Genomic DNA, 21,267 nt, shown 5'->3' with positions numbered 1-21,267 from the left:
ACTGTTATATAAGTGTTAACTATGAAGACCACGGTGAAATAAGGAAAAGATATTTATAACATAATGTTTAAGAAAGTAAATAAAACTTATAGTTAATCTAAGGTTATAATTATGGAAAAACTACAAGTACATGTAGATAAGGCTTAGGAAAGAATGGAGAAAAACAAACACGCTGATCTTTAGAGTGGGTTTACCTTTATATCAAAATTTCAGGAATCCTTAAAATGATACAATTTTTTTTCAACACATAAAAACTATTTTTCTCTCTCTTTTTTTTTTTTTTGGCTGCACTGCGCCACTTGCGAGATCTCAGTTCCCTGACCAGGGATTGAACCCGGGCCACGGCAATGAAAGCCCAGAATCCTAAACACTAGGCCTCCAGGGAAGTCCCAAAACTATTTTTCTAACGCCTGGTTTGCTCTTCACTCATTATCTGATCTACTACAATAATCTCACGCAAATCCACCGTGCACTGTCATCTCATTCACCTACCCATTCAGTTCCTGTGTCGAGCACTTACAGTACTCCATCATCAGCCGATTCCTGTCTACTCACTGGGTCTGATGTAAAAGTTCACACATGTAAGTGTAAAACGAGTTATGCTCACTAAAGCCCTTCTAATAATAGAGTACACAAAAAATGAATTTTCACTGAAAGCGTCTGTGCTATGCTCCTTAGGGTATTCAGAACGGCTTGCCTCCCTTCCCGCTGAGAGTGTAACTGACTCCAAAAAAAATTATGAAAGCAGGTCATTAAATTTAATAAAGGGTGAACATTACAGAACAGAGATTTGCAGAAAAAAGTTATATTGTTTGAAAAATTTTAGATGCTCCTAACACAAGCATCTTCTCACAGTTTTAATTTCTCATGGTTTCCTGTAAAATATTCCCACACCTTGCAGGTAGCTTTGGCATCTGCAAACTCCTGTTTTCAAATGGACTGTCATTCACCCAGTAAGAAGAGCCCTAAAGGAACACCTGACCTTCCGGCAGTCTCTTCAGAGGAAAATAAAATGACACCTATTCTGGAACAAATATGACTCGGAGAGGCAGAGGCAGGTACATCTACAACCCGCTATGAAGTGTCCTGGCCTGCTGTTCTCTGAAACAAGCAAGGCCTGCTCCCAAAGAAGGCTCTGGCATTGAGCTGACCCCAGATGACCTTAAATGAAATTACTGCCAAGCTTTTTCCAAATCAAATCAACTCTGAAATAAAATGGGTGGAAAAATTATCTAAACTTAGCCTTTCAGATGTTGCGGCCAAGAGAGATGTACCCATGTGACGTTTATATTACCCATAATAAATGCTACCAGGGAGTATGCAATGTCTTTATGTCTGGCAACAACTTCATCTTGAAGGCTTGAGTGGATTATAAAATTTTTATTGTTTTAGTGATCTTTTTACCACACAACTACCAATTTAAATACAGTATCACAGTCATCACTCACTGAAATAGCTGTGAAAAGGCTCCATTTCTGAGTAAATTTGGTTCTTATTCTTCAGCAACAATCTCAGAAACTGTTTAGCTCATTTCGTTTTATAAAGTTAAACCAACAAATTTATAGAGTTAAATAAATGTCCTTTTACGCCAGGAAAATTTAGTTCTAGTTGTTGCATATTTCTGTATCTGTAATGTGTATGTTTGTCTTTCGTTATTTTAAAAGCCTGGCAAAATACAATGAAAAATTCTCGCAGTCTCCTATTGCTACTACCCCAAGGCTGAGCTCTGTCTCTATAAGTGTTAACATCTAATATAGCTAAAACTGCTTTACAGGTTTCACAGTCACAGAGGGAAGCACTGTTATGTTCTAATTATAGCAAGGCTAATTGGGGGAAGGGGTGAGGGCACAAAAGCCTGAAAATGGAAATTTTCTGTCTTACCATTAGCTGCTGTTGGATGTTCATAAGCTTAAAAATATGTCCAGTGCAACTGTCTCCAGGAAGTGGGGGTTCCTGGTGTGGTTCAGACTCAGAGGTTAACGTATAGACGTCCAGCTCTCGGTGATGCCTCACAGAACAGTCTCCATAAGGGACTTCATAGGATAAACTGCTCCAGGAGTCTGGTTCTCGAGCATCCTCCCTGGAAGCAAGCAAACTCTGGTTAATATATATGTATATTTTATGCATAATATACATGAATATATTATAATAATATATTAATATACTATATATATATATATATATATGGATACATATACATATATATGTATTCTGCCTCCCAGGTATAGGTTTAACCCTCTAAGTCTTATGTAAAATTTCAAACCTCATTGCTCTTTGAGGCCCTGCAGCAGAAATTTGGTTTGCACAGTTCCCCAGTAATTCAGGCATATAACTAACTGTTTCATTCTCTTCATAAGAGGTCATAAATGGGCTAAATGAAAACTGCAGGATTCCTCCCTAAGGATGTTCTTTTGATCAAGATAAAGAGAAAACTGGGATCCTAAAACAGTTAATATTATGCTCACAACCAAATAACGAGGAAATGTAAGGAGGATGGTTTTGCCCTGGTTTTCAAAAAAAGCAAGGCTTATTAAGCGTTTCTCTTAAAACGGGTTATACCATATGCTAAATGCAATTGATCATATTGGGAAGGGAAGAACTAATCAATCCAATCCGTGCAAGGGCACTCCAATTTTTGTTAAAAATAGGTGGAGGAAGCACTCTCAAAATTCTCGAAGTCAACTATATAGAGGAAAACTATCAATATTATAATGCCTTATCATACTATACTTGTCAATTTAATTATCAAATCCTATTTTGAATGAAGCACTTGGTTCCAAGAACTTTAAGCTATAACTTTAAATTTAAAAGACAAACAACTTTGCTCAACTCACATCATTATAGATACACCTCATATTCAAATAAAGCCGACAAATGCCCAGGTATGTAAAAAAGCATTTCTGGGATAGGCCTCAAAACATGAAATCTCTTTACGTGGTTCTAATGAACCAGTACGCTGATAAGGTATCCCAGAGATTCTGGAAGAAGGCGGAAGGTAGTGTTTGAGATCATTATCATGTTTTAAAATAAAAAATAAAACTAAAGAATTAAGAACTAATAGACATGCCATCCACTGACAAATATGAGAGGGAAACATTACTTCAACTCTCTCTCCAGTGTTCTGTCTACTAAATCATACCTGTCAGTTCTTAACAATTCACCAGAGAATAATTGGAATTTGAAGGCTAAAAATATGCTATAGTGAAAAACCTCTAACAAACTGGAGAGTCATGCACTGGCTAAAGGTAACAATTAAGGCTGCTCCAAAAGAAAACTATTATAATTTCCATACTCAAGAGTGACTCCCGAACAGCTGCTTAAAATGAACTTAGCATATGCTATGCTAAATGTTTCATGCATTTACCAAGCTGCTCTACACTGAGCAAAGTGACCTCAAATAGAAAAAGTACCTAAAAGATAGTCACTTTAAAGCTCAACTGAATGACTCAAGAAGTCAATCAGCTCCACCAAATGAGGGGGAGGCAACGACTCTGTAAATTCAACTTTGGAGCTTGGGTTGACATTGTCACTAACTCTGCTTAACTGCCTGACAGGCATTACTGGCATATCTGCTTACTCAGATTACCACTTATAGCCATGCTCCAATTTAAAAAAAAAAGGTCTTTGAAAACAAAACTTGATTTATACACCACCATTGAGTGTGAACCAAATACAACAAGCTAGGAGGGAACTGTTTGCCAAGGCAGGGGCAATTTAATAGTGATACAGTCCATTCCCAGCAAGATGGAGTTTTCTACCAACCTTGCCACTATTAATTCTCAAACTGCTTCTTTTCTAATATCTAAACCCTGGGAAATTCCCTTCTGTAACCACAACCTATTTATCTCCTACCTCTCCCATGCTCTCACCTTCCAGAAGAATGTGCTTTCGTTGCCACAAGTGCTAACCCTTCAATCTCCCAATTCATCGTACCTGTGGATTTTTGTTGCTTCCTAGCCCACCTAGAAACCAAAGACTAGTTAATGCAATTATTCTCCCAATGGCTTCCATGAATATCTGCTGCTATTGACATTCTTCAAACCCATCGTGCCTGTAGGTCTGGGTAAACCCCACCATTCAGCAAGTATTTGTGCCAGTATTCTTGGTGCTGGTGATACAAACCAAAATCCTTGTCCTGTTGGAGCTTATATACTTAGCAAGGGAGACAAGAGCAATCAAGATAAATAAAACACCTAGAATTCTGAAAGACAGCAAGTGTGGTGGAGAAAATAAACCAGAGATATGGGCTGCAATTTGAAATGTGGTGGGTCAGGGAAGGGGCCTCACCGAGGTGACATTTAAGCCAATGCATTGTCTGCTCTGTATTCAGCGCTGTATAAAACCTTGGCTGCATCCACTGATAAAACTTGGCAAAGTTCTACGACTAATAATGTTTACTGCAACATTAGGTGTAATAGTACTAAAGACTGGAAACACCCTAACCGAGTCAGTAACTAGAGGGATGTTTGGTAAATTAAAGAACAGATCTACAGACTATTATGGAGCCATTAAATATAACTGAAAAAACAGTTCAATAACATTGAAATCTATATTCAGTGAAATAAGCAAAATAAAAAGAGCAAAAAAATATAAGTATAGACAGTAAACTGCATAATAAAAATAGTGTCAGGGTGGTTGGGTTATAGGTTTTCTTCTTCTCTAGGATTTTAATTAATGTCTTAAATAATTTTTTAAAGTTCCTATTCAGCCAGGCCTCCCTGCTGCTCTGTAATGCTTTTTACTCATGTGTGTTAATCCATCCTCACGGGGGTTACCAAAATGTTCTATAATTTCCTCAAAGGACTAACATTAACCTTGTCTACTTCATTCTCAGGTGACCTTTTCTCCCATCTTAGTGAAAAGCTTGAGGCCATCTAACATGAACTAAACCCATCTTCAATCCACCAAAAAATGCCTGTGCCCGTCTCCTCTAACTTCAGGGCACCTCTCCATACAGTGGGTTTGCTCTGTTCCACACCCCCGTCCTTAGGTAACTGGCTCGGTAATTGCCCCCTGGATGCCTGTAGTTTTCCACCTGCTTCTGGACTAGCTCCCTCCCCATCCACCTGCAAGTACCATGAAAACCTCACCAGTAGACAGAGCAGAGGCAGGAAAAAGGATTACTGCACAGGTGCCGGCAGCAGCAGCAGAAACCTTTATTCAGCCCTGCAGACCAGCGGTTCTCTCTGAGGAATCCAGCCCCCAGGGGACATCTGACAATGTCTGGAGACATTTTTCGTTGTCACAACCTGGGGGTGGGGAGGGGTCCTACAATGCACAGGACAGCTCCCTACAAGAAAGAATCATCAGGCCCAAACTGCCAGTAGCGCTGGTGTTGAGAAATCCTGCTGTAAACCCCCAAACCCCTTTCTGTCTGCCCTCCTCTTCCTTCCCTTCTACCTCCTTACCAGCCATTTGAACAATTAAAGGCTTTGCGCCTACTCCCTCCCACTGCTACTAAAAACTTCTGTCTCGGGTTCCATTGACAAAATAAATCTCCAAATCCAATGGCTTTTCTTTGTCCCCACTGTCCTTGAGTTTTGTAGAATCTTAAAATGGTGACCTGATTCTTCTTTTGACATTTATTCTCACTTGACATCCATAAAGAATCATCCTATTCACCCACTGTTTTCTCTGGCTTTTTCTTCTTCTTCTCACATCTTAGATGTGAACATATGTCAACTTCCTGAACTTGGTCTTCTATTAAATGGTAGGCACTGTGCTAGATGCCAGGGCTACAAGGATAAATATGATACCTTTCTCAAGAATAATGTAAACACACAGCCTAAGGTCAAACACGAATTACAATTAGATAGCCATAGTTTGGCTTACTGGTGTTACTGTCACCTCCATGGAAACGAAAAGCAGAAACAATCTCATGGGAGTTTTACCCTTATGAGTGTGGCATTTTATGCACTAAATATACCATATTTCATCAAAATTACCATGCTATTACTTGTAAAAGCAACATCATTTTATGTGTCACTAAGAAGGAAAAGAACTATTGTGAGTTAAATTATGACACAAGTTAGAAAAATTTACATCTTAAAAGAGATAATACAGGGAATTCCTTGGCAGTCCAGGGGTTAGGACTCCTCGCTTTCACTGTCGAGGGCGCGAGTTCGATCCCTGGTTGGGGAACTGAGATACTGCAAGCTGCGTGGTGCGGCCAAAAAAAAAAAAGGAGAGATAACAGAGTATAAATACAGTCAACTGTCCCTCTGAATACTGGTATGGGTGGTGCAAACAGTTCAAATGAACAAACAGTTCCAACATCAACTGCTTAACTTCATGTGCACATTCACCTGTGAGTCCCAAGCCTGCAACAAACGGACAGCAGATACAAGTGAAAAGGGCAGCTCAGAGGCTTTAGACAGACTTCAACACCTAAGACACTAGTTTTCAAACTTTTAAGTAGCTGAACAGTTTCAAATAAAACCACATGCAGAAACAGTTGCTCCGGTGATAGGGGCAATAGAGGGAAGGAAAGGCAAAGCCCGGCCCTCCCTCCAGCCACCATCCCTCCTAGGTGGGCTGTGAGACTCATACCTAAACCCAAGGAGTAGCTAAATGTTCTTAATTCCCAAAGTACAGGCTTTCTTTATGTACAACTACCACATTTCCCATTTTAAGGTCATTCTCCTTGTTTAGTCTCCTTTGCACTTGTAGAATAACTACTCCACATTCTCCTGATTGAAGCCCTTTGTATGCCTACAGTTAGTAATTAAGTTGACCCCTCGGCCTTGTATTTCTGCCATGGAGAAGAATATGCCTGGGTATCTAAAATATACCTTAGAAATACACAAAAAGATTTTATGTAATCAAATCAAGTCTGGCAGGACAGAAAAGCACATCCACGAATGCACTAGAAATTCTGGTTATTTCAGTTGGTGAATTAAGAGGCACCATAGCCTCAGCTGAGGCTTTTTTAAAAAAATGAGTGAAAGGGAGATCTGTAGATGAAGGAGTATAAATGCTGCGGGAAGGTTTACAGAGCTCTCCACGACCTTTCATTTTTCACCCCTATGAGGACACCACCACTCTGAACAAAGAAAAGGGTATTTTTACTACCAATTGTGGCAACTGTGCAGTATAGGCGTTATTTCATTACTACGACATCAGATGGTATTGGGGTAGAATTTCTTAGATTCTTACGTTCAACCACATCCCAGAACAGACTTCAAGTTATAAAGGACTGATATTATGATTACTGGAAACTTTCAATCATCCTGTCAGTAAGGCAATTAATACTGTTTTCAACCATTCTCGGGCGCCTTGAATTTCATCTGGAGTATCCAGCACAACTCCAAGCGCAGTCTCCCGCCTGTGAGCCCTGAAAGACTTGTTCTGCACTGTAACCTTTTCTTCATTCGTCCGTAACCCCCAAGGAGGAGCAGGACCAAACACCTTCTGACTTGCTGGGTCTCACTACTCTGCTTCATCTCCTGACACACTGTAGGTACTCAAATATTTGTTGGGATTTCACTCCAGGGCAAAAGAGTAGGGATATTCTTTATAAACGAATGGTTTGAGATCACTCTCTGTGAAAGGACAGATAACCTAAAGAAGTAATTCTAGTAAGACCCAATGTAGTGGCAGTAATGGCTTAAAAGGTCTAGTTAGTAAAGGAGACTAAAAAGTCATGACAACTGAATTCAGTATATGATAAAGATCAGGAGGAAAAATCATTGCTTGAAAGGATATTTTTGGCAGCTGGTGAAAAGGGAATATAAACTATATATTAGATAATCATAATATATTAATGTTATATTACTGATTTTGATAACTGCCCTGTTATAAGAACATGCTGAAATAATTAGGAATAAAGGGGCATGATATCGGCAACAACTCTCAAAAGAGTTCAGTAAAATTCTATCCATCTATCTACACACACAGATAAAGCAAATAAAACATTAACAATTGGTGGACTTAGGTGAAAGATACACAGTGGTTCACTGTACTATTCTTCAATTTTTTAAAATTAATTAATTAATTTATCTTTGGCTGCATTGGGTCTTCATTGCTGCACACCGGCTTTCTCTAGTTGCGGCGAGCGGGGGCTACTCTTCGTTGCGGTGCACAGGCTTCTCATCGTGGTGGCTTCTCTTGCTGTGGACCACGGGCTCTAGGTGCACAGGTTCAGTAGCTGTGGCGCACGGGCTTAGTTGCTCCGCGGCATGTGGGACCTTCCCGGACCAGGGCTGGAATCCGTGTCCCCTGCATTGGCAGGGAGATTCTTAACCACTGTGCCACCAGGGAAGTCCCATTGTACTATTCTCACACCTTTTCAATGAGTTCAAAATTTTTCACAACAAAAAGTTAAATATAAAACATCAATTTAAAAAAAGGCAGAGGGTAGTAATTCTTTCACTATTCTATGATTACTATTTACTTAAGGCAGGGAAGAAACTAATATTTGGGTATCTACTAAGAGACAGGCACCTTGGTACCCCATATATTTAATCCTCATACGAGTCTTTCAAAGAAGTGTTATTTCTAGTTCAGAGGAGGGGAAACTGAGACTCAGAAATACTAATTCATTTGCTTAAGATATAACACATACATCAGACTTTGATAAACCTGGCCTCAAATGACAAATTTTACCACTTACGAGAAGTAAGCATTTGGGCTAGATATGTAGTCTCTTTGAGTATGTATCATAATCTGTAAAAAGACAGTAAGAGTCCCTTTAAAAGTTGCAGTGGTAATTAAAGGAGACAGGAAACAAAGTATCTAATAATGCCTGGCACACAGGAGGCAGTCAGTAAACATTAGTACTCAAATATGTAATGGAGTAGCAGATCTGGATCCATGTTGGACTGACCCCAAAGCCTGTATTCCCCCCCACCTAATGCTGCACTGCTTCCAGTGGAAAGGGCTGGTCTTTATAGGAACTCATCAGGTGCCACAGCAGGAAGCACTGAGGCTCATCTGAAGGCAGCATGGAGCAAAGAGGCCTTTAGGGGAAACATTTCTTCACGAATTAAAAGAATGTCCACTCCAGGCAGAACATTTTTCAACACACAAGCTTCTCCAATGAAAAGTTCTAAAGTCTGCCCTCTTCTGAGTTTCTCACAGAATGAGCAAATCAACCACAGTCATTCTCTGGTGTCTGGTGAGACTCTGACAAAGCGTAGGACAAATTGCAGAGCCCACATTCTCATTACCTAGCTATTTTCAAAATGAGCACATTCTACTCATTTGAAGGACAATATCAACTTGGGCATTTATCCCTTCAATCTTTTTCACAAATGACACAACCAAACTGTTCACCACATTTTCCATAAAACTGACACCAATCGGTACCTACCTTTTCCTAATGGGAAAAAAAATATTCTACTCACCATAAGAAATCACCACAAATTCATCTAATTATGTTTAATTTAGATTTCCCTAGAGGCTAAATCACCGGGCAATACGAGGGGAAAAGCATAGGTATTGAGGTCTGCGTAGAATCACATTTATGCCATGGTCTGATCTAAGAAAAATTATTTAGCTTCTATGAGCCAGAGTTTTTTCATCTGCTTTTTAAAAAGTGGGATATTAGCTTTCTTACAGAGTTGTTTTAAGGATTAAAAGATAAATGGATAGAGATAGCCTTACTATATGTATGTCTAATATTGGGTTCTAATTCCTTCCATAAGCAAGGGGTACAAACATAACCACTCCCTTTTACAGCTAAATTTAATTATTTAACAATGTGTCAAATACTGAGCTGTGTGTTTTACATATCAACTAATTTATTCTTTTAACTATCCTGTGAGGGAAGATACTATTACCTCAATTTGCAGATGAGGAAACTGAAACTGTGGGAAATTCAATAACTTGCCTAACAGTCTGTTAAGCCAGAATTTGGGCTGACATTCTAAACCACCACACAAAACTACCTCTGCTGCCTTTTTTTTTTTAAATTTTTTAATTTAATTTGTTTTTTTATACTGCAGGTTCTTATTAGTCATCAGTTTTATACACATCAGTGTATACATGTCAATCCCAATTGCCCAATTCATCACACCACCATCCCCACACCCCCGCAGCTTTCCCCCCTGGGTGTCCATACGTTTGTTCTCTACATCTGTGTCTCAACTTCTGCCCTGCAAACCAGTTCATCTGTACCATTTTTCTAGGTTCCACATACATGCACCTCTGCTGCCTATTTTGCACTAGAAAATGCAGACCAATGAAACAAACTAAATATTTTTAACATACGGACTTCAGAGGATTAAGTTTTGGAGATGCAAGTTCTAGATTATTGTGCATTGTGGACATGGGTATAGTTTGTGGTCCACGGCTTTTGTGTCATTCTTCTCTGTTCCTTTTCACTCTGAGGGGCTACTTGGGCTCTCTTACTCCATGGTTCCATGACTTTTGGAATACCTTGCTCCTCTAACAGCCGAAGTTCTCCATTTTCTAGCTTCACCTTATTGCACTGCTTTCAAATCCTGAAAAATAATTTTTAATATCCGACCATGATACTAGTTATATTTACATCAATATCTAATATACCAACATTCACAGGGTAAGTAAAAATTAAAGTCAAGTTTATACTAGATTAACATCTAAATATTTATTGATGTGATCAAGCTACTTAGTTGTTGACTGTTCTTACTTAATCAGATTTAAGCCACCAACCTAATTCAACAAACTCTCAGGAATTAATTTTCAGATGCAATGTTAAGTCTAATTTTCCCACTAAAGCAAAGTTCTTAATCTTAACTGCATTTTAGAATTACCTGGAGAGCTTTTAAAAATCCTCATGTCCAGATCACACCTCACACGAACTAAATAAAAATCTCTAGAGGCGGCCCTGAGGCATCAATATTTTTTAAAGGTTCCCAGGAGATTCTACTGTATAATTAGAATCCCCATGTGATTCTAATGTGCAGCTAAGGTTGTAAAACACCACATTAAAGTAACCTACAGGTCCCAATTCATTTACATAAGAATAGCTAAGGCTAGCAAGACTGCAATGAATACTAGAGTTGTTAATATATCCTTTGACCTAATTATACAGTTCCCTGGAATTTATCCTACATAAATAATTTAACAGAAATAAAAATAAGTAAGTAAAAAATGAGGCTCACTGCAGCATTCATTAGTTAATTTCTGGGTTTTTTAAGATTAAAATTAACATTCAACGTTAAATGGTTTAAATACTCATGATAAACAAAATGTTTTAGATGCCCTAAAAGATAATTATAAAGACCAGAGAAACAGATTAAGAGTATGAAAAAGTGAAAATATATCAGAATATAAATAGTCATATGAATACAAATATTCATATTCAAATATGCAGAATAATTGATCTTCACTGGTGGATCTAACGCCGTTCTCACCCAGAACTGATTTGTATTGGGATCTCTAGACCAGCTCTGTTATTTCTATTTGAAGAAATGTTTCAGGCTCTGCTTATGAATTCATGGTAAATACATAGCTGTTTGACTAACAAAAAAAAAAAAAATGCAGAATATCAGCTGCAACTATTTAAGCAATTCCATGCAATGTGGGAGGTAATATCTGATAATAAAATAAACCTGTCTTCTGGTGGCAGCATTATGAATAATTTTGTTATGTAAACTTAATTGTTTAAAAAAATGCTAATTCTTCCCTCCCTGTTATCTTTCTTGCTTCTGGCCTAAGTCAGAAGACAGAGGCAGCTTAGTGCAGGCATCGTCAAGAGTTGCATCAAGGGAACATGGAGATATAAACCACAACACAGGGACTTCCCTGGTGGTCCAGTGGTTAAGAATCCACCTTCCGATGCAGGGGACACAGGTTCGATCCCTGGTTGGGGAACTAAGTTCCCACATGCTGTGGGGCAACTAAGCCCCCGCACCACAACTACACAGCCCATGCACTCTGGAGCCTGCATCCCACAACTAGAGAGCCTGCGAGCTGCAACTACTGAGTCCGCGCACTGTGGAGCCCGTGTGCCACAACTAGAGAGACCATGTGCTGCAACTACTGAGCCCAAGTGCCGTAACTATGAGCCCACATGCCGCAACTACTGAGCCTGCATGCCACAACTGGAAAGAAGCCAACGTGCCACAACTAGAGAGAAGCCTGCACACTGCAATGAAAGATCCTGCATGCTGCAACTAAGATCTGACACAGCCAAGAATAAATAAATATTTAAAAACAAAAAACACGGGACTTCCCTGCTGGCGCAGTGGTTAGGAATCTGCCTGCCAATGCAGGGGACACGGGTTCGAGCCCTGGTCTGGGAAGATCCCACATGCCGTGGAGCAACTAGGCCCGTGAGCCACAATTACTGAGCCTGCGCATCTGGAGCCTGTGCTCCGCAACGAGAGGCCGCGATAGTGAGAGGCCCGCGCACCGCGATGAAGAGTGGCCCCCACTTGCCAAAACTAGAGAACGCCCTCACGCAGAAACGAAGACCCAACACAGCCATAAATAAATAAATATTTTTTTTTTAAAAAAACATAAAACACAACACAGAAGTCTCAGCTTGGACTCTGATACAGTTACATTTAATTCATCCCCAGAACAACACCAGGCACTTCAAATAGATCTTCAGGTAAGAAGCAACCCAGATGGATCAATCTCTACTCACTCAATAATGCATCCTCTCTTTCTCAGCCCCCTCACTTCCCAGATGACTTTAGGTCAGCTAAGTGATAGAGACTTCTATTTAAATATTACTGGGTTTATCCTTATATAAAGCTAGATTGATCTCTCACAGAACTTATGATTCTCTGCCTATTCCATGACAGTTATTGGCTTAATACCTACTTATGTCCTTTGCCTACAAAGTGCCTGATGTTACTTAATAAGAGTGAGAAACACAGGCACGTGGGAATTATTTTGAAAGGGAGAACATTATCACTGTTGACTAAAATTAAATTATAGGTTGGAAAAAGATAGAAATGCTTACAAAATAGTCTGAAACTTGGGAAGAAAAATAGAACTGTATGAAGTAACTTCAGACTGATGACAGAAAACAGATCAGGAAGAAAAGTCCAATATCCAACTATTAGAAGAGAGGTAATATGTCTTTAAAATGTTAGTTTCTTCTTCTTTATCTTTCTCATGGAGCAAACACACAAACAAAATCAAACAGCAACCCTATATGTTTACCGATTTAAATAACCTATTCATGATAGAGGAAAAGGAACGCACATCCATTTTTTCCAATCTTATTTCTGACAAGCACTTGAAACTCAATATGATAGAAAGATTAAATGCTAAATATGAATCCCAAACTCCAATGTAATGGTGACCATTAAAATCAGTTGATTAACAGGCTTCCAACAGTGAAGAGTCTATGATTCTATAGATAAGCTATTTGTTCTACTTATAGAAACTGATAACTTTAATACAACTCATCACTCTGTAAACTAGCTTTTCCAGTTCAGGAAAAAGAAAAAGAATATTTGTTCATTAATATGGGCAGGACTCTCATCCTCAGGCATGAAGTTCATTTGACTTTATAGCAGGTTACTGTCATTAAAATTTAAGAAAAGAACCCATACTTAAGTCCAATAAGCTTCTAATGATCTTGCGTATTTTTATAAACCCCACTGCCCTTATTCAACACTTTTCATAATTCAATTGATGAAATGGATTAATCTTACTTAAAAGCAGTTAGATAAGTAAAATAAGTCAAAATAAAGACTAGTCACAGACCAGATGTGACTTTTTTTCAGGTTTCCTCTAAGTTGCTACTTTTGCAGAAACCATAAAACATTGATCTACTCTCCCTGATTACAGCACTATACAGTAAGTAGATTAAATGTGTCAGACGAGAACTTCTCACACTATTTATGAATTTCCAATTCATCACAGAAGTAAAAATTCTAAAAATTACTAGAAAAACAAAATTTACAAGATAACAAAAAACATACTCAAAGTTTTAATAGATTCAATAGACATATAATTACTCTGTCAAATTACTATTACAAGTTTCTAAACACATACAGTACTCTCATTATACATTATACTGATCTCATCACGGACCAGTGACAAAGAGTTGGCAGATCAGCCCTGATCCAGGGCCTCCCTCATTTTGAACAGCAGTGTGTTATACAACAGAGATCCCTCCAGACTGCGAGGAACCACATTTTACATTCTTAACATCTAGAGACCCTGGAGAGAAGGTAAGTGGCAACAGAAAGAAAAGTCATGGCATAGACTGGAATATGGAATGTGGTACCAGCTACAGACCCACTGGACAAATTTCCTTTTCTCCCAAGGTATACTTTACATCGGCCTGGAAAAGCTGAAAACTAACTCAATAATATTCAAGAGTATTTTAAAAGTTCAATCCCAAACAGTGTTTATAATTATTATTTTTAGAAAATCAAAAGCACCTAAAAAAATCCACTTTAACAGACACGTCACAAAGAGCTTCTGTAATTTACTGACATGATTTCCTTTAATCAAACATGAAATACAGGAAACTAATCACTGTACATAATAAAAATGATACAGTTGACCCTTGAACAACACAAGTTTGAACTGCACAGGTCCCACATATACATGGTTATTTTTCAATAAAGACATATAGTACTACACAATCTGCAGTTGCTTGAATTTGAGGCTGCGCAACTGCAGATATGGATGGTCAACTATGGGACTTGAGCATCCATGGATTTTGGTATCAGTGGCAGGTCCTGGAACCAACCCCCCGTGGATACTGAGGGACTACTGTACACTGTAAAGCAGTACCCAGCTTTTCAGAGCTCTTTCATTATAAATATCATTTGTAATATTCCAAGTGATAAGGCTGATGTTCTGCGTGTAGACGGAGAACAAAGTTCGGGTAAACCAACCAAAGTTTCACAGAGCTAAGGGCTGAATGAAGGTTAAAATACAATTTTTTTAATTCATTCCAAGCAATCTATTCCTAAGCAATTTAGTATAGTAACTTATGTGGATTAATGAGCTAAAAGAAAAGCTACAAGCTAAATGTTTCTTTAGATTACCCTTAAAAAAGGTACTAAGAAGTATCCTACTGAACACCTATATCTTAACAAACTCATTTTCATATTAGCACATATTCTCTAAAATGGTATATGTATAAAAAGATCCCAGAAGATATTTACAGCATAAACATATAGAGAATTTTAACTTACTCTGTACAAGTTTAAAATGAAAATCTAAATCCTATTAAATAGGAGGCAACTGGGTTACACATGTGGCAATTATAAAAATACTATTTCTCAATATATGAAAAGCTCTGTATGAATACTTGTTTTCAAATGTTCATATACATATTTTTCTATTGCTAAATAAAATGTTACCAAAAGTTCATTGAAAAGATAACACTACAGATGGTATGCCACTGTATTACAAATGCATTCTACCTGGAATTTGGTCTTCTCTATGTTGTTCTTAAGTTCATATTTCAAGATATTTTAAAAAACCATATTTTCAGAAAATGAATAGTCTAGGTTATATATTTTTTCATTTATTCATTCAAACATTCAACAAACATTCATGCAGTATCTTTTATGTTCCTAGGTACAAGAAATATATTGATGAATAAATAAGACAGCCAAGGTTCCTACCATAATGGAACTTACAGTATAGAGGGGTATGATTACAGTTAGAGGTAAGTGCTTTAAAGAAAATAAAACAAGATGTTTAGCGCAGAAAATTCCCTGGAGTGGAGACAGTGGCTTCTGAAGATAAGTGTCAGGAAAATCTTTCAGGAGATAAGGCAACTGATCTGAATCATACAAAAGAGCCAGCATGTGGAGTTTACTGGGACAGAACGTATCAGGCAAAGGGTACAGCAAGTACAAAGAGCCTGAGGTAGCCACCAGCTGGCCAGTGCAGCTGGGGCCAGTGTAGCTGTGCAGAGAAAGCAATGGAAATAAAGTGAATGTTATGAAATGAGGTCTGAGAGTTGTACAGAGTTCAGATCTCATGGAGCTTTGCAGATCATGTAGGAACCAGAATTTTATTTTGAGTGGGGTGAGAACATATTAGAAGGAGGAAGCCAAAGGGGAAAAAAACAAAAGAATGAAACCAACAATTCTAGTACAATTAGTACGGTACCAGGTGTATATTATTGACTTTTAATCCTTACAACCACTTTGAGGCAGGGGTCAGTGTATTTCCATTTTTCATGTGAGGACACTTAGGCTTAAGGAATAACTTGCCCCAGTTCACAGTAAGTGAAAAGGCCAGAACTTGTACCCAGATCTAATTCTAAAACTTCTGTACTTCTTTACACTATCCACAGTAATACTTACCCTCTAACAGTTTCAAACTATTAGCACATATTCAAATTATGCAAATTATAAGTCTGATATACTATTTATCAGAAGCTAATCAGGTATACTGGGTTTTCTGTTATAAATTGTATAATATCCACAGCAAGTTTTCAACTGTAGAAAGACACAAATTAAGACGCCATTCCTCAGAGAGAGGATTACATCATCCAAACTGAGTATCCATAGCTGGCCCAAAACCTCAAGGTTTATGTATGTGGTACAACAAAACTCAATAAGCTCAGAATGAATTTCAACTTATTTCCCAGCATTCCAGTTGTTATGCAACAGTCAACAACCAATCAACCTCTGCCCTCTTACCTTGTCTAGCACATTGCAACTCAAGAAGAAAGTTCAGTTTGATGCTAACGTACGTGTAAAACCCTGTCAAATCAACTGCAGAGAAAAGCATTTTTCCCGTACTAGTCATTCAGGCGGAAGCTCAAAGATACTTGCTAAGATACAGCAAAGAGCCAGATCAAATGGCAGAGAATAAACAATGAAGGTCAACAATGCAACAGTTTGGAAGCTGATACTCACTTACGGCTGCCCAAGCACCACGAGTATCGCAAGCCCATCCTATTTGGGTCCTGGCTTTAACAGCAGAGGAAAACCAGCCAGGTCAGCCCTCCCAGAAGGCATGTTTTGCTGAGTCTACTTCTGACAGGAACTGCAGCACCTAGTTCCTTATTTGAGGGTTACAGCAATATCTTCCATGAAACCACATCACCCTAACAGTGCCAAACCTCAAGGAGTCCTACAGAATCAACCACAGCTCCACTGAGATGGAGTGGGAGAGGCTAAATGCCAGAAAAGGGGGAGGGAGGGGGAAGGAGGGAGAGGGAGGGGGAGGGGAATCGCTGATCCACCTCAAAATGAATAGGAGGCTACTACCTTAGGTGTCAGTAGGGAACTCACTGCTAGACTAGTTATGCATTCACAAACATGCAGGTTCACTAGAAATTTTGGCACTGATACTCTCAGTTTTTGTCCTCCCTCCTTCCATTTTGACATAGTACTGCCACTCTGCCCTTAACAGCTAGAATGGGAAGAGCGCAAAGGAAAAAGAACACATAATTTGAACAACTACTGTGCATCAGCAATTTGGTACAAATTTTATGCTGTTAAATAATTTAAAACAAAAGTTTTATAAGGCAACGGTTAGAACACGAGCTGGAAAGTCGGACAGACTTGGTTTGACTCCTTATTCTGACGTTAACACCTGTGGGATCTTGGGCTACTTACCCAAATTTCTCTGCAGCTCAATTTCCTCATCTGTAAAGTGGGAGTGACTAGGTTTGCTGTGAGGTCAAATGACCTCGAATGTAAAGTGTTACCAGCATAGCGTTTGGCTCTCCCAAAGTGCTCAATAAATTGTGACTATATGGGACACCAGGGCTGGTGTAACTCTAATGAGCAAAACAGAAGGCCATTTCTGAGTATTAGACGTTAAAAAAGGAAAAAAAAAAAATTAAAAAAAGGCACAGAGACCTTGTTTTTGGGGTAACTGTCAGGCAGCCAACCCTAAATCTCCCTACCACTAGAAGAAAACAGGACTCTAATTCCCTGCTGTTTCACAGGATAGCGTTACAGTTGCAGGGTGAGTTTGACCAGGAAAAAATACGTCAGAAACTGGATGGTGGTGCAAAGAGATGTCATATTCATGTAAAGCTGAGTGATCATCTCATTTCCAATGAATCTTCATTCCTAGTTCTCCGAATAAAGGGACATGCTAAAGTTCCTAACAACTTTATAAGCATGTTCTCATTTAATACTAACAGACCTATGAGGTACATGCTATCATTTCCCATTTTACAGATGAGGAAACTAAGGCTCACAGGTGACAAGCAATAGGGATGCACTCAAGTTCAGCTTTGCCATTTTTTTAAATATTTATTTTTATTTTTGGCTGTGTGGACTCTCTAGTTGTGGTGCGTGGGCTTAGATGCCCGGCATGCGGGATCTTAGTTCCCCGACCAGGGACTGAACCCACGTCCCCTGCATTGGAAGGCGGATTCTTAACCACTGGACCACCAGGGAAGTCCAGCTTTGCCATTTTTAAGGCCAAACAGTTGAATGCCTACCAAACATGTATGTGATCAACGATCAAGTACATAATTTAATGTGCACATCTCCTTATCTGCTTTTGATGCAAAAATTCTAATGACCACTTAAAGCATAAATGTGTATTTACTATAAGAATAAAACACTACAATAATTAGTGTTTGTGAAAATTGTTAATGCTATGCACACTACAAGAGTGTTTCAAGTGATTAAATTAATAGAGAAATAGCTTGACAGTTAATATAAATATTAAGAGAGTGCAATGGCTAGATAACTTTATGAAGATCATTTTACCTTTTCTGAGCCACAACTGTTTATAAAAATTTAAATGATATAAGAAAGAATTACAGAATTATAGATATTACATTATATTAAAAAAACTCTAATTCTGATTAACTTTTTGTTAACTCATTCATAACATTAAATAAACATTCACTAGAATAAATGTTTTAAGTTGTACTATCTCTTTCCATTTAAGCCAAGTGTCCTTCAAGGGAAAATTCTATTTGTAAATTATTCATATCTTAAAAGAAAAAAAATTAAAAGCAGAATGTCAACACTGCCACCTCCAAATTTACAAGGAGAAATGGCCAAAACCATGTATAACAACTAAGACAAATCATCCTCAATCCGGATATAAATGTATGAAGAAATGTATTAGAAAAAAAAAGAGGTACCTCAAATATGTTTTGGTTTTGCTAACCAAATGTCAAAACAACAGACCTTACTAAGAATACTTCAAGGGGGCTTCCCTGGTGGCGCAGTGGTTAAGAATCCATCTGCCAATGCAGGGGACACGGGTTCGAGCCCTGGTCCGGGAAGATCCCACATGCTGCGGAGCAACTAAGCCCGTGCACCACAACTACTGAGCCTGCGCTCTAGAGCCCGCGAGCCACAACTACTGAAGCCCGTGTGCCGCAACTACTGAAGCCCGCGTGCCTAGAGCCCGTGCTCCACAACAAGAGAAGCCACCGCAATGAGAAGCCTGCGCCCCACAACAAAGAGTAGCCCCCACTCACTGCAACTAGAGAAAGCCCGCGTGCGGCAGCAAAGACCCAATGCAACCAAAAATGAAATAAATGAATAAATAAATTAATTAAAAAAAAAAAAAGAATACTTCAAGGATATAACAATATACAGCCGTGCCTCAGTATCTGCAGGGGATTTGTTCCAAGACCCCCCACGTATACCTAAATCTGTGGATGCTCAAGTTCTTTATATAAAATGGTGTAGTATGTAGTTATAAGTGTATATGGACACTAAACATTTGAACAAAACCTTGTCAAAATGATTGTTTTACAATGCTAAACAAGTTCAGCAGCTCAAGTACCTTTGAGATTCAATAAATCTAGAATCCTAAGTACAAAATTCCTCTTAGAAAACATATTCTGGAAAAACTCCCCTGAAGTATAATCTTCTATCACCCACCTGGTTAGAGACACTAATGCTCCAGTAGAAAGTGAGTGTGCTGTTAATGAATCGAGAGCAATCTAGAAGCTGGTAATGCTGAGAAATTATTGTTCTTCCACTAAAAAACTTTTAAAATAAAACTATTAAATCTTAATAAACATACAGAGTTACATTTTATACTATTCCATATTTATTCCTGTACGACACAACTCCATTCTACACTGGTGATATTCAGCTTTGGCCACATATAGATTTTAGCCAAAATGTTTATTCAACAACCCTTATTTTTTTCCTTGCTTAAAAATCATTTTTATTTTTGTTAATAATAAATGCAGGTAAAATTTTCAAGTCATTCTTTCTACTGGTATGCCTTTAAGGAAATTTCAAAATTGATCAAATAAAAATAATGTGTAATATACTAAAGGTTTGTGTTTTTTAGAGGGTAGAAGGTGCCAACTGATCCTTCATTTTCTCACATACACCTATCAAGTCCTATACTCCAGGTTCACGTTTACTTCCACCTGGGTCTGTAGTGAAGTCAGAAATACCTTCAAAAATCACATGCTGTTGCCATAGAGAATTTGTTACCACAGGTTAAGCTGTGTAACTTCGTAACTCTGAAGAAAACCTCTGAGGCCTAAATGTTACACCAAGAACAAACATAGGCTGGGGCCATTTGCGTGCATACAGCAGGGAGAAAAGAGAAGTGTACGGTAGGAACCACAAGACATATGAAATGGCTTTGTTATTCCAACCAACTTCCAATACCCACGCATCTTCTTAGAAAGCCCAAGACAGTGTAAAAGGCCATGGGTTTTGGATTTGCAACCTGGTTCAAATTACTGCTCCATAACTTACCAGCTATGGTGATCACCTTGTGACCTGAGGATAATATGCCCACCCCCAAAGGGTCTGGGAGAGGAGAAAACGTGAGAATTTGCACAAAATGCCTAACACAAATACAATAAATAGTAACTAGCGTAATTGTTAAATAAATACAAACATTATCCTCAGAAAGTACATTTTGCAATTTTCCAGCATAGGGCAATCCTGAGATTAGTAGTTGAATGCTTTAAAAAAACTATGAAATGTCAAAATTCTTAAAATGCTTCAGTGAGAAATCTACCAAAAAAAGGAAAAAAAAAAGTCACTGAAAGTCAGATCTATGAATCATTGTAATTAAATTAGTTTGGTTATAAGTCTGACAATGTTACCAAACATGCCTCCTCACAAAATTCTATTAAAAGAGTTTAAAAACAACCAAAGGACAGGCTTGTGAATAATGGCAACTTACTAACTATATGGCCTTGGGCAATCTAGCCTCTCTGGGTCTATTTTCTCATCTGTAGAAAAATACTAACTGTATTAACTATGTCTTAGACGCTTCCTGAGAGGTTTTAAATAAGAACACATGTAAAGCACCAATGCAGCAGGTAATCAACATTCAGTAACTGTTACTGCCCTTCCTCCTCTTTCTAGTTTCCACTCAGTCCTACCACCTTATCTTTACCAAAACACAAAGATCCAGATCTTACAATGAGAAAGGAGGATGAAT

The 21,267-nt window shown here is 38.4% G+C and overlaps 1 protein-coding gene across 12 annotated transcripts in view; it reads right to left on the bottom strand.

The window, feature by feature from the left end:
* The window catches only part of AKAP13 (A-kinase anchoring protein 13), a 343,304-nt gene that overhangs the window by 162,952 nt on the left and 159,085 nt on the right, over positions 1 to 21,267 (bottom strand). For all 12 annotated transcript variants that reach the window (XM_082388883.1, XM_082388891.1, XM_082388889.1 and 9 more), the window contains exon 6: positions 1,882 to 2,080. In XM_082388883.1, the coding sequence (XP_082245009.1) occupies positions 1,882 to 2,080 (199 nt within the window). The remainder of the gene's footprint in view (positions 1 to 1,881; positions 2,081 to 21,267) is intronic.

Source organism: Balaenoptera borealis (assembly GCF_965194805.1).
Source record: "Balaenoptera borealis genome assembly, chromosome: 3".
Classification (NCBI taxonomy): Eukaryota; Metazoa; Chordata; class Mammalia; order Artiodactyla; family Balaenopteridae; genus Balaenoptera; species Balaenoptera borealis.
The sequence above is the reverse complement of the archived record's forward strand: the minus strand, read 5'-3'. Positions and strand labels throughout refer to the sequence as shown.